Source organism: Balaenoptera borealis (genome assembly GCF_965194805.1).
Source record: "Balaenoptera borealis genome assembly, chromosome: X".
In the NCBI taxonomy this organism is placed as follows: domain Eukaryota; kingdom Metazoa; phylum Chordata; class Mammalia; order Artiodactyla; family Balaenopteridae; genus Balaenoptera; species Balaenoptera borealis.
The window spans coordinates 62,509,497-62,522,528 of record NC_138881.1 but is presented as its reverse complement, the minus strand read 5'-3'; the positions used below and the strand labels follow the sequence as shown (position 1 = coordinate 62,522,528).

Here is a 13,032-nt window from a genome sequence, read left to right as displayed (position 1 = left end):
CAGATGGCTTCACCAGCGAATTTTATCAAACGTTTAGAGAAGAGCTAATACCTATCCTTCTCAAGCTCTTCCAAAAAATTGCAGAGGGAGGAATATTCCCAAACTCATTCTACAAGGCCACCATCACCCTGATACCAGAACCAGACAAAGATGTCACAAAAAAGAAAACTACAGGCCAATTTCACTGATGAACATAGACGCAAATATCCTCAGCATAACACTAGCAAAGAGAATCCAACAACACATTAAAAGGATCATACACCATGATCAAGTGGGATTTATCCCAGGGATGCAAGGAATTTTTAATATTTGCAAATAAATCAGTGTGATACATCACATCAACAAATTGAAGAACAAAAACCATATGATCATCTCAATAGATGCAGAAAAAACTTTTGACAAAATTCAACACCCATTTATGATAAAAACTCTCCAGAAAGTGGGCATACAGGGAACCTACCTCAATATAATAAAGGCTATATATGACCAAGCCCACAGCAAACATTATTCTCAATGGTGAAAAACTGAAAGCATTTCCTCTAAAATCAGGAACAAGACAAGGGTCCCTACTTTTGCCACTATTATTCAACATAGTTTTGGAAGTCATAGCCATGGTAATTAGAGAAGAAAAAGAAATAAAAGGAATCCAAATTGGCAAAGAAAAAGTACAACTGTCACTGTTTGGAGATGACATAATACTATACATAGAAAATCCTAATGATGCCACCAGAAAATTACTAAAGCTCATCAATGAATCTGGTAAAGTTGCAGGATACAAAATTAATACACAGAAATTCCTTGCAATCCTATACACTAACAACAAAAGATCAGAAACATAAATTAAGGAAACAATCCCATTTACCATTGCAATGAAAAGAATAAAATGCCTAGGAATAAATCTACCTAAGGAGGCAAAAGGCCTATATGCAGAAAAATATAAGATACTGATGAAAGAAATCAAAGACAACACAAACAGATGGAAAGTTATACCATGTTCTTGGATTGGAAAAATCAGTACTGTGAAAATGACTATACTACCGAAAGCAATCTACAGATTCAATGCAATCCCTATCAAATTACCAATGGCATTTTTCACAGAACTAGAACAAAAATTTTACAATTTGTATGGAAACACAAAAGACCTCGTATAGCAAAAGCAATCTTGAGAATAAAAAGAAAAAGAGCTGGAGGAATCAGGTTCCCTGACTTCAGACTATACTACAGGACTAGAGTAATCAAGACACTATGGTACTGACACAAAAACAGAAATACAGATCAATGCAAGAGGATAGAGAGTCCAGAGATAAACCCAAGCACCTATGGTCACCTAATCTATGACACAAGAGGCAAGAATGTACAATGGAGAAAAGACAGCCTCTTCAATAAGTGGTGCTGGGAAAACTGGACAGCTACATATAAAAGAATGAAATTAGAACACTCCCTAACACCATACACAAAAATAAACTCAAAATGGATTAAAGACCTAAATGTAAGGCCAGACACTATAAAACTCTTAGAGGAAAACAGAGGCAGAACACTCTGATATAAATCACAGCAAGATCTTTTTTGACCCACCTCCTAGAGTAATGAGAATAAAAACAAAAATAAAGAAATGGGACCTAATTAAACTTAAAGCTTTTGCACAGCAAAGGAAACCATAAACAAGACGAAATGACAGCCCTCAGGATGGGAGAAAATACTTGCAAACGAAGCAACTGACAAAGGATTAATCTCCCAAATATACAAACAGCTCATGCAGCTCAATATCAAAAGTACGAACAACCCAATCCAAAAATGGGTGGAAGACCTAAATAGACATTTCTCTAAGGAAGACATACAGATGGCCAATGAACAGATGAAGAAATGCTCAACATCACTAATTATTAGAGAAATGTAAATCAAAACTACAATGAGATATCACCTCACGAAATGACAGCCCTCAGGATGGGAGAAAATACTTGCAAACGAAGCAACTGACAAAGGATTAATCTCCCAAATATACAAACAGCTCATGCAGCTCAATATCAAAAGTACGAACAACCCAATCCAAAAATGGGTGGAAGACCTAAATAGACATTTCTCTAAGGAAGACATACAGATGGCCAATGAACAGATGAAGAAATGCTCAACATCACTAATTATTAGAGAAATGTAAATCAAAACTACAATGAGATATCACCTCACCCCAGTCAGAATAGCCATCATCACAAAATCTACAAACAATAAATGCTGGAGAGGGTGTGCAGAAAAGGGAACACTCTTGCACTGTTGGTGGGAATGTAAATTGATACAGCTACTATGGAAAGCAGTATGGAGGTTCCTTAAAAAGCTAAAATTAGAACTACCATGTGACCCAGCAATCCCACTACTGGGCATATACCCTTAGAAAACCATAATTCAAGAAGATGCATGCACCCAGTGTTCATTGCAGCACTATTTACAGTAACTGGGACATGGGAGAAACCTAAATGTCCATCAACAGAGAAATGGATAAAGAAGATGTGGTATATATATATACAATGGAATATTACTCAGCCATAAAAAGGAATTAAATTGGGTCATTTGTAGAGACATGGATGGACCTAGAGAGTGTCATACATAGTGAAGTAAGTCAGAAAGAGAAAAACAAATACCATATATTAACGCATATATGTGGAATCTGAAAAAATTGGTATAGACAATCTTATTTACAAAGCAGAAATAGGTACAAAGTTGGGGGGGGTGAATTGGGAGATTGCGATTGACACATATATACTATTGATACTATATATAAAATAGATAACAAATGATAACCTAGTGTATAGCAAGGGAACTCTACCTAGTGCTCTCTGCTGATCTAAATGGGAAGGAAATCCAGAAAAGAGGGGATGTATGTATACATATAGCTGATTCACTTTGCTGTACAGCAGAAACTAACAGTTTTAAAGCAACTATACTCCAATAAAAATTTTTAAAAAAACAAAAAAACCTGCTGTTGCAGTCCTCCTCCAGGCCTCTGGCTTTCTGTGGCCTCTGTTCTCTGGGGCTATCCTGTTTAGAACATAAGGAAATTGGCCCACTCTGAAACTGAATACAAAGGAGCAAGGCCCCTTCTTTGCTTAATGTCCCCTGGCCCAGACCTTCTGACCCTAAATATCCCTTTCCTTCTTCTCACTACCTGCAGGAGAACAGAGACTCTGTGAGAGACCCTCGGGAGGAAGCGACACCCTAACTCCACCCACCATCTGCCCCCAATGCGTAGCAATTCCTATTTAAAAACTCAGTCCTTGACTCAAAGGGAGGTTTGTGAGCTCCTGCCAAGAGCTGTAAATATTTCAACATGCCTTGTTTCCTTGAATGTATATGACCTGGGATCTGGCCCCTCCTCTCCCTGGGCTCCTAGAGAATTGAGGAACAAAGAAAACACGGCCAGTCCTTAGCTACAGGATACCCGGGTAAAACTGCAGAAGAATACAGAGGAGAGATGGGGAAGAGATGGCGTGGAGAGGTGGAAGGTGGGGAGGAGGGGTTGATTCCTCTTCCAGAAATATTTAGAGAAAGGTGTAGCAGCTCACTTTCTAGGAGCTGGAAAAGGTTACTGGATGATGATGATGATGATGATAATAATAATAATAATACCAACCCCTTCACAATTTACAAATGTCTTTCACATACAGAATCTCATGTGACCCTTCATAGTCCTATAAAAGCAAATGCTGTCAATCTCACTATGAAGATGAGAACACTGAAGCCTTGAAAGGTTATGTGACTTATTCAGGCTAACCAACCAAAAAGAGACAGTTTCTCTGGCCCTTTTTTGGACCCAAGGACCATGGACTCTGGGTAGAGTAAGATGGGTGGTTAGAAGAGTATGTCATGTATCACAAGACTGTGAGACTTTTGTTTACTAAACCCTTTCTTGGTCATCTCTTTTTATCCCTTAGTCATAAGGATGCCCTGAGGCTACAGGAATGGAAAACTCTGCAGCAGTCTTCCTTGGTAGCTGCGCCTCTCCCATCTTTAGTATGTATTAGGTGATATCTAAAAGCAGGAGTTCTGGTCTCATACTCTCTGGGTTCAAATCTTGGCTCTGCTATTATTTGCTATATGAGCTAAGCAAGCTACTTAACTTCTGTGCATCTTTCTCTTTATCTGTGAAATGGAGGAAATAATAGTACCTACCTCATAGAGTTGTTCAGAATTTAAATGGGTTGGTACATGTAAAGTGCTTAACATAATGCCTAGCACAGAATTAATTGCTAAATGCTAAATAAATGTTAGCAATTTCTATTGTTATTATTACTATTATTATTATTATTATTAGGGTGCTTGATGGAAGCAAGAAGCTAAATGTCAAAGAAATAACACTGTGGAAGAGCAGCTATCACTAGGCTGTATGCTTCATGTCTTTTCCCCCGTAATAGGGAAAGCTTATAGGGAGTCATCTCCATACTTCTACCCAGTCCTCTTGGGATCAGTGGCAACCCCACATGAGGGGCATGGGTGATGAACAGAAGGAGAGTTCTTTTCTTTGTGAGAAGCTCAGTTACCTAAACAAGTGACTGAACTTGTGACCTGAGTCTCATAGGCACCATGTTCTAAGCAACTGTGCTAATTGGCCCAGAGAGACATCACACACCCAGCTATACACACATACACACAGGTCTGGACATATGGGTGCATGCACATACCCTTCCAGCCTGGGTAAGAAGGTGGGTGGACAGATCCACAGGATAAATTAGACAAGGAGACTGTGTGGGGACTGCTAGTTTAGTGACATTTCCTTTCCTTTTTTCCCTTCAGCTGCATGGAAGCAGGGAAGCAACTAACCTGGGAGTTTCACTTCCTCCCTCTCCATCCTCACTGAAAGCACTTTTGACTCTAGTTAGGACATGGGTGTCTGTCTCCTCCCCCCTCTGACTCCTCTACAATCAATTCTGCAGTATTTTTTGGCAAGAAGAGAGATGATAGGGGCTCAAAATAGAATGAAGAGCTCTATTCTATCGAGAACCCCTGAAGCTACTGAAAACCAATCTGAAGTCTCTGGAAGTTCAGTTGGCTGAGGAATTGAGGGACAACAATAGTGAGGATTTGAAGAGAAAGGGTGCAACTGACCAGGACATTTGTTGAATACTATTGAGTAAGACCTACTACAATGCTATCTCTTTGACTGGGGTCCTGGGGCTGTGAAAAAAGGAGGTGTGGAAATGATGAAAAGGGTTTCATAGCAGCTATCTTACTGCAAAAATCCAGAGGTGATAGCTTCTACACTCTTGAGTGCTTCACAGGAAGTCACCCTTCCCCAAGAAAGTGGAGAATAAGAGAGGAGAAAGGGGAAAAGGGAAAAGATACTTCCACAGGATGTGTAGGAATGGGCCTGAGATCCAGTCTGGAGTGAGGCCTGTACAACATCCAAACCCCAGCTGTTCCTCTAATTGAATGAGGGAAAGAAGAAGAGAGAACAATACTGGGAGCAAAGGGATGGCATATGAGCAGAGGTATTACAGATGCACTGTGAAAATAGGAGGAGCCAAGAAAATGTGTGGTTGGGACAGCCAGTTTTAGTCCTTCTTCTACCAATCCCAGAAAAAAGCAAGCAAGAGAATAGAGAAAGACAAGACTTCCAGGGTGAAGAAGCATGTACTTCCTCAAGCCACCCAAGCAGGCCACATTCCCTAGCCACAAAATAAGTGCCAAGTGATTTCACATTAGTAATCACAGTACCTTGACTTCAAGGCAAATGATTAAACATCCCTAGGCTTAGTCCTCTGTTACCCTTAAAACGGGAGAGGGCTGGAGTATCCTAAACCCTCTTCCCAATAACCTTTGAATACCAAGAGGGATGCAGGATAAGGAGAGGATGGAAGCAGAAAGAAACTTACAATAAATGTTTCCAAGCCCCACTGTTGAGGAGTTGCAAAGAGTCCATGCCAAGAGGTACAATCCAGGCTGGCCATATTCTCTCCATCACTCTTACCTAAGAAGTTTCCCAATCTGGGCCCTTTGCACTAGTCCCCCACAACCCCTACAGAAGCTTCTGTTACATTAAACCTAATTCTGTAAACAGATGAGAAAAGACTTTTTTCAGATAGAATACTCATAATCCATGGCTTGAGGTGTAGTGTGTGTGTGTGTGTGTGTGTGTGTGTGTGTGTGTGTGTGTTTTATGAATAAAGATTTTTCTCTAAGGTTTACTCATTCAATCCCAGGTGAAATAATTCCTTTCAAAACAGGAAATCCCACTCCATCTTTCACACACTCTGAAAAGAGTAAATGATTCTTTCTTTTCAAAATGCAATAAAACAAAAAGATGTTGATGGGAAAAGCAGCATACCCTCCTGGGAAACTGGTCTGCTCAAAAGGTCCAGATGACATCCTTTATATATTTCTGTAAATGTTGATAGTCCGTTTGTTTACTCTTCATGGCACTGCAGGAAATATTTCCAAAGCAAGTATAAATTCAGGGAAAAGGAGAGAGAGCTCTGTGCCTGCTACTTCAGTAGCCACACTCTCAGCTAAGCCCTGAGTGAAGCTGAAGTTGCCCAGAAATTGTGGATACTCAATATGGCCTTCTCTAGGATGGCAAGCAGCAGCCCTCTCATACCCACTACAAGGCAGCAGCCCTTAGCCAGCTATAAAGATGCCCTGTCTGAAGCCTCCTGAAGGAAAACACTGTATTGCACTTAGGAATCTTGGTTTACTCTTCTATCCTGAAGTAACAGCAAACCAAGATCATACTAACCATGCATTTCTGAGAAATGAGAATGAGCTGTGGAAAATTAAGTTTCAGGAGAGGGGTCCAAACTGAGGCTTAAGGGAATGCTTGAAGTTTAATGCTTTTTAGAAACAGGCTCAAATGCTGGGAAACAGCAGCATACAGAACTACTCTGCTAGCCTGCAGCAGGCCAAGTTGAGGGAATTCTCTTGGAGGCCCAATTCTATGCTAAGCAGGACATTCTGGGAGAAGCATTGTGGATGTGAAGTTGCCTTTACACACTGGGTTAAAAAAAAAAGTGGATCTTTTCAACCACATCAGTACATATGAGTTAGCCCCATAGTCTTTTAATACACATGGAGAAATGATGTCTACAAGGTTTTCCATTGCTTTCCCAATCTCCTCCCAACCGATCCACACCCTCATTCAGGCAGATTAACATATTTCCATTTGTCTGAATGAGTCAAAATTTATGCCAAGTGAATAGTAAAGAATAAAATATCACATAATTTTAGAAGGATAGAACAGCAGAGCTAAGAAGTTTATCTAGTCAAACCCTTTCACTTTACAGATAGATAAACTGAGGTACAGAGAGGTAAAGTGCCTGCTCAAAGTCACAGAGCAAGTCAGGGGCACAAGTTGTCTAGCTCCTAGTCACTGCCTAGTTGGTATTACTGAGATCACCAGACCATTAGGATCCAGATTTAGACTTAGAATGAGCACTCGAGGCTACTGGACAGTGAGCCAGGGATCCAACTTCAATTGGCTACTCCAGCTCAAACAAGCACCCCCCTAGTTGGCTTCCAAGTACCCCAACCTCTCCTCCTCATCCCCTCCGGTATGAGTCAAGGTCTCAGTTTTGGACCTAGCTTGGTTGGAGAGGAGTCAGAGGAGTGACTTGAAAGATGCCTGGCCAATGGCCCTGTGGCCTAAAGCGCCATAGCAGGCTCTGAGCCAACCTTCTCTGGACAGTAAGCAAAAGCCTTCAGCCAAAGGCAAGACATTGGCAGATTTGCTCAAAAGATACCTGGCTCTCAAAGTCAGCAATTTAGTGGTCAGCCCAGTGAGACACTGAACTAAGCAATGAAAGCCCCTAAAATGGGGAAGAGAAAGATAGCTTAAACTGTCCCCGGCCCCATCTATCTTTGGGACTCTTTGCCCAAAGGCAGATTGTATCATTTATCCCATGCCTAGAAAATTCTGTCTCCATCAGAGTGGCCCATGAGCCTGAACTATCTGGTGCCCAATAATGAACCTTCCTGACCATTATTACCCCTTTCCCCAGGTGGTGAGAGACATAGCCCCACACTCCTCACCTGGGAGCCTACAAGGGTCATGCTTATAAACTGCCCAGGAAAAGATGCCTCCCATCATATTTTATGGCTCAGTGCTAGACTGGCAGTCAAGGTGGAAAGTGCAGGGTACTGGGTTTACTCTGGAGCACCTTCAAAAAGACCTAAGCTTGGAGCCAATGTTAAAAACTCTGACTTGTTCTGCCTTGTCTTCTGGACCCCCAACCCTAACCTTGCCCCAGCTCCACTCATTTAGGGTTCCAGTAATGATCTGAGGCCTGCAATCAATGCTACCTTGCTCTTTCTTTCCTCCAAAATGCTCCCCTCTCATGCCAGGAAGCCATGATATACTTTCCACCAAATTGTTGGGTTGCCCATGTCCTGTCTGCTGCTTGGTCTGGGTTGGGGGAACTCCCAAATTTCCCACAAGCTCTACAAAAGTATAGGCTCATTCCTCTCTTGATTTTTTCCATTTTTCCCTAAATCGGACCTTGGTCACTTGCCTCCATCTCAAGAACCTTTTGTCTGCCAGTCATCCCAGGCCTAAGGCCCAGGGAAAGTTGGTTTCCTTTTCAAAATGGGTGAAGACAAAGGACAAGATACACTGCCACCATAGAATTGTATGCACCACAGAGTTCACAAAGACTGGACATTGCATGCTCTAGAATGGCCTGCATTCCACTTCCCTTCTACTCTCCATGGTTTTTTCACATGACCAGAGACCCCTCTGATGTGGAGTTAGCCCCCAGACATCAAAACAACCTTTCTCTGGGGCACCCTCACAATAGTCCCAGTCATCTGCAGAGCCTTAGACCCATTAAGCCAATCAGCACAGCTTTAGGACTGTGAAGATATTAGGCCTAGCCAAAGAGAATTTGGGTTGTGGGGTGCCTCCAAATATTAAATTCATAGATTTCTAGAGATGTAAGGCATGTCAGACATTAATAGAAATGGACAATGCACCAACCTCCTTGACTGTGGGAGTGTATATTCTGTGTTCCTCAGAATGGCTATTGGGCAAACACTGGCTGACAAACAGCAAGCTTCTACTGGCTTATGCTATCCCTTTGAGACACCAGTGCTGTGGCATAGGTAGCTGAGAAATTTTGAGTAAACGGCAGAAAGTGTGTGGAGACAGAGGCACATTTGGAATCTCAGGACCTGAATGGTTGCTTGGGAAAGCTGAGGGGCTCAAAAAAGGTAGTGGTGAGGATGAGATTTTCTAGGAACTCAGGAGTGTAGTGGGGTGTTCCTGACTTTTTAAAAATAAAAATTGAGGTGTTTCCCAGAGCCTCCAGTATCAAAAATAACTTTCATGAATTCAAGACACATACAGCAAGGACCCAAGCCAAAGTAGTCTGTGACCCTGGGGACATACCAAATTCCTTTCTATCCTTTCCTGACCTATACTCACCATAATTTAAACTGGTAATCCCAGCCCCTCAATGGACCTAGTCTGTGTCAGAACACACACCAGCCACACCTCTGCACAGCTCACTGCTACCCCCCCCTTCCCAGCTGCACTGTGAGGTCTTGACCGGAAAGTCTCAGCCAGCCCTCCCCCTGAGTCCCCTATGATCACCTACTTTGAAGTTTGTTCCCCAGCAGTGAACCTCTTCCTGGTAAAATAGTGGTTTTTCCAAGTTTTATTACACACTCCTAAGGCCCCAGCTCTAGGCCTGCTCACATCACATGAATGCCAGGGCCTAGCTTCAGCCCATCCCCCATTACCTCCCATGAAGTTTTACCCAGACTTTGCCACTGACCCCGAAGGCCAACAGCCTGCCTTTAACCACAGGGCAATGCTCAGCAGGTGCCCTCCAAGGTAACCTAGGCAACAGCCAGAGGTCCTACACTGGCTTCCTTCCCAAGAGCCCCTGAACTGCATCAAAGCAGGGAAAATGTAGTCCCAGGGGTGAGTGTGACAGTGACCTTCCGCCCAAATGTTGTTCCACACAGTCAGGGACCCCCTCCACTCAGGCGTCAACGCAGCCTGGGCAGTCCTGAGATTGCCTTGGACAGCCATTGCCGCACACTTGAACTTTCAAGTGGGGCCCCGCACACTAGAACGCCAATGGATCACAAGGTCAGAGGCACCAAGAGTCCCAAAACCTCTTAAAGGGCAGCCTAGCAAACTAAAAAAAGAAAAAAAGAAAAAAAAAGAAAAGAAAAAAAAGAGTCCTTGGTTGAGAGCCGTAGGAGAGGCTCTCTAAGGGCCCAGGGAATCCACAGGTGGATGCCCCCAGAATTCAAGGCTTCTATTCACTAAATGATCCCCAGGCTCCCTCAAAGAGCAGCAGAAGTACGTGTTTGGGGGTGGCGAGAGGAGGGAACCCTTCAGTCCCAGGGCAACACTTATTCTGAGCTGCGTTTTAAAAAGCCACGTATTCTAAGCTGCAAACTTGCGGCGGGTCTCGAGTGGAGCTGTCCTGAAGAGCCACAAGAGGGAGTGAGCCTTGAGGAAGACGGCATCCCAAGCCCCTCGGCTCGCTCTCGAGACTCCTCATGAGAACGGCTGAGGGGCTTCGCCGGCGGCTTGCTGAGAAAGCGGGATGGCTACTTTGACTTCTCCGAGTCCACAGGCAGGCTCAACGGGAGGAGCGCACAAGCCTGTGGTCCTGTGGCCGCGGGCCTGAAGAGCGAGAGCTATGCCCCCAGCCCTGCTTGTCTTAGGGAAGAAGACCAAGTCAGCACCACACGAAGGCAGGAGGGGTGGAGGCCGGCATTCCGGCTAAAGACTAACGAGGCACCCAGCGGATAGCGGAGAGGCGCGGGGCGCCAGGCAGGGCAAGGCTGAGATTGGGGGCGGTGCGAAGTGAGCCTCAGGGCCCAGTCTGCCAGCCGCCTCACGCCTCTCTGGCAGGAGACCGCGGAGACTGCCTCCCCGCCTGCTTTGGGGTTCAGCTCAGAGGGCACAGAGATCCGCTCGCTCCCTCAGAGTGGCAGAGGACGGCCGGGCCCGGTTGGGCCGTAACCACAGCGGGCAAATAGACGCGCGCACACCCCCCACTCGCACTCCTTCCCTCCCTTCCTCTCTCTCCTGCAGATACACACGCCTGCCATGTGTTAGAGTCTTCGCTCAGTCACCAGGATTCCTAAAGTGTTTTTGACAGAAAACACCTCCGCTCCCCGTACAGGGACAGGGGCTGCTGCGGAGATCTGCGGTACAGTGTTTCTCTCAAAGTCCTCCCAACCTCCAAACTCTCTCCTCTCTCCATGTCTTCGCACTCCACCCACCCCCCCCCCAAAATAACCAAAAAACAAAAAAACCACAACAACATTCTGCAAATATTTTCCCCCAGTACACACGCTCAGAGTACTTTAAACAAACCCGAAAGGTGCGTCTGGATATGTCCCAGAGCAAAAAAGTTCATTCCTTGCGTATGATCAACGAAGGTCCCAGGTCCCACCCCCGGGACTTCTTGCGCCTAGTCTCCACAGCCGAGGCTGCCCAGAGCCCGGCAACCGGCGCTCTAGCAGCGCCACGGGCAAGGGGCAAGGGGGAGGAGTCCAAGCGGCGCGCTAGAGGGGTGCCTCGGACCAGGAGGTATAGGATCGGCGGCAGCCGGAGCGGACACCCTTGCCTAGAATGCCAGGTGGGGCGCGCGGAGCCGCTCACCTGCTTGGAACTCCACTTGGCGATTTTTCTCTCTTTCCTCCTGCAGCAACATGGAGTAGAGAATCCCGAAGGAGTTCTGGATGCCAAAGATGGAGCCGTTGCACCAGGTGGCAGCGAAGACCACCATCCAGCCGAAGCCACCTTCGGGGGGCTGGAAGCCGCGCGCGGTGCCGCGGGTCTCCACGGTGGGCGTGGGCTCGGGTTCGTGCACCGGCTCAGGCTCAAACTCCAGCTCCGGCAGTGGTGCAGGGTCCGGTAAGGGCTGGGGCTCCGGCTGGGGCTCTGGCTGGGGCTCGGGTGGGGGTACTGGCACGGGCTCGGGCTCCGGCTCCGGCTCCGGCTCTGGCTCGGGGCTACCCACCCGCTCCTGCTGTTCCTGGTCTGCCTCCCGCCAGGGCCCCTTAGCTTCCTCGCTCGCCGGGCTTTGCAGCGCCATCGCGGCCGGGGGACTGTGGCTGCTCGGGCCGGAGGAGCCGCTGTGTGGCTGGTACTTGTTTCTGCTGCTGCTGCTCCAAGCGCTGCTACTGCTGCCTCCTCCTCCCGGCTCCGCGCCCCAGCTGGCCAGCCTGTCCCGAGACAGACGGTCCCTCGAGCCCTCTCCTCCTCCTCCCCCATCCCCCCTCCTCCTCTCCCCATGTCATCTCTCTCCTCCCCCTCCTCCTCCTCTCCCTTCCCCCCAACCTCTTCCTCCCTCAACAGGCAGCCGCTACAGCCTCTCTCTTCTCCCCAGCCCTTCCTCCTCCTCCTCATACTCGCCTACCTACTCAATCCGCAGCTGTCTCCCTCAACTCCCTTTCCAAACTACTGAATCCTGTTCTCCTTGTCCAGAAGCCCAGTAGAGGGATAGTTAAAATGGAAAAACGAGAGCATAAACTATCCTGTTCCTCTGCCCTCTCCTCCCTGCAGGCTCCAAACGAGCATTGATCAACCCAGAACCCCCAGGGAAGACCCCGCCTGTCCTTTGCTCCCACTCTCTCCTTTCTCACAAGTAGCCTGGAACTGGGGTGGCCCCAGGGACCCCAGGACGAGAGGTGGCCCTTGAGAGACCCCACCCCGCCCTCAGTAGTGCCTATGCCCCCCTCGGGTTTGAGGGGGACTTGGAAGGGACACCCAAGCTTGGACAGAGGGTGGGCACAGTCTTCTCGAGCCCGGGGGCTCAGCCCCCCACAGTCCTGCGCAACAGCCCCCCCATCCCCGTCTCTCCCCCTCCACCCCCGCCCTTCCCGGCAAATCCCTGGCGGGGCACGGATGGGAGGAGGCGGCCCGGCAGCGAGGCCCGCCTCTCCGGGCAGTCAATCAGGGCTTTGTTTGCGCCAACCTGGAGCCCAGAGGAGCCGTAGAGGGCCGGGTCTGGGCCGGGGGCCGGGCCAGGTAGGGAGGGAGGTGCAGTGGCACCGGAGGGAGCCGGGCCCGGGCGGGGCGGGAGC

General features: G+C 47.0%; 1 protein-coding gene across 2 annotated transcripts in view; it reads right to left on the bottom strand.

Annotated features, from left to right (window-relative positions):
- The window catches only part of SLC16A2 (solute carrier family 16 member 2), a 116,675-nt gene extending 104,465 nt beyond the window's left edge, over positions 1 to 12,210 (bottom strand). Inside the window, exon 1 of one of the 2 annotated variants that reach the window (XM_082377233.1) lies at positions 11,606 to 12,210. In XM_082377233.1, the coding sequence (XP_082233359.1) occupies positions 11,606 to 12,041 (436 nt within the window). In that variant the 5' untranslated portion in view covers positions 12,042 to 12,210. The remainder of the gene's footprint in view (positions 1 to 11,605) is intronic. The other variant, XM_082377234.1, reaches the window with a different exon arrangement.
- Between the last annotated feature and the right edge of the window lie 822 nt (positions 12,211 to 13,032).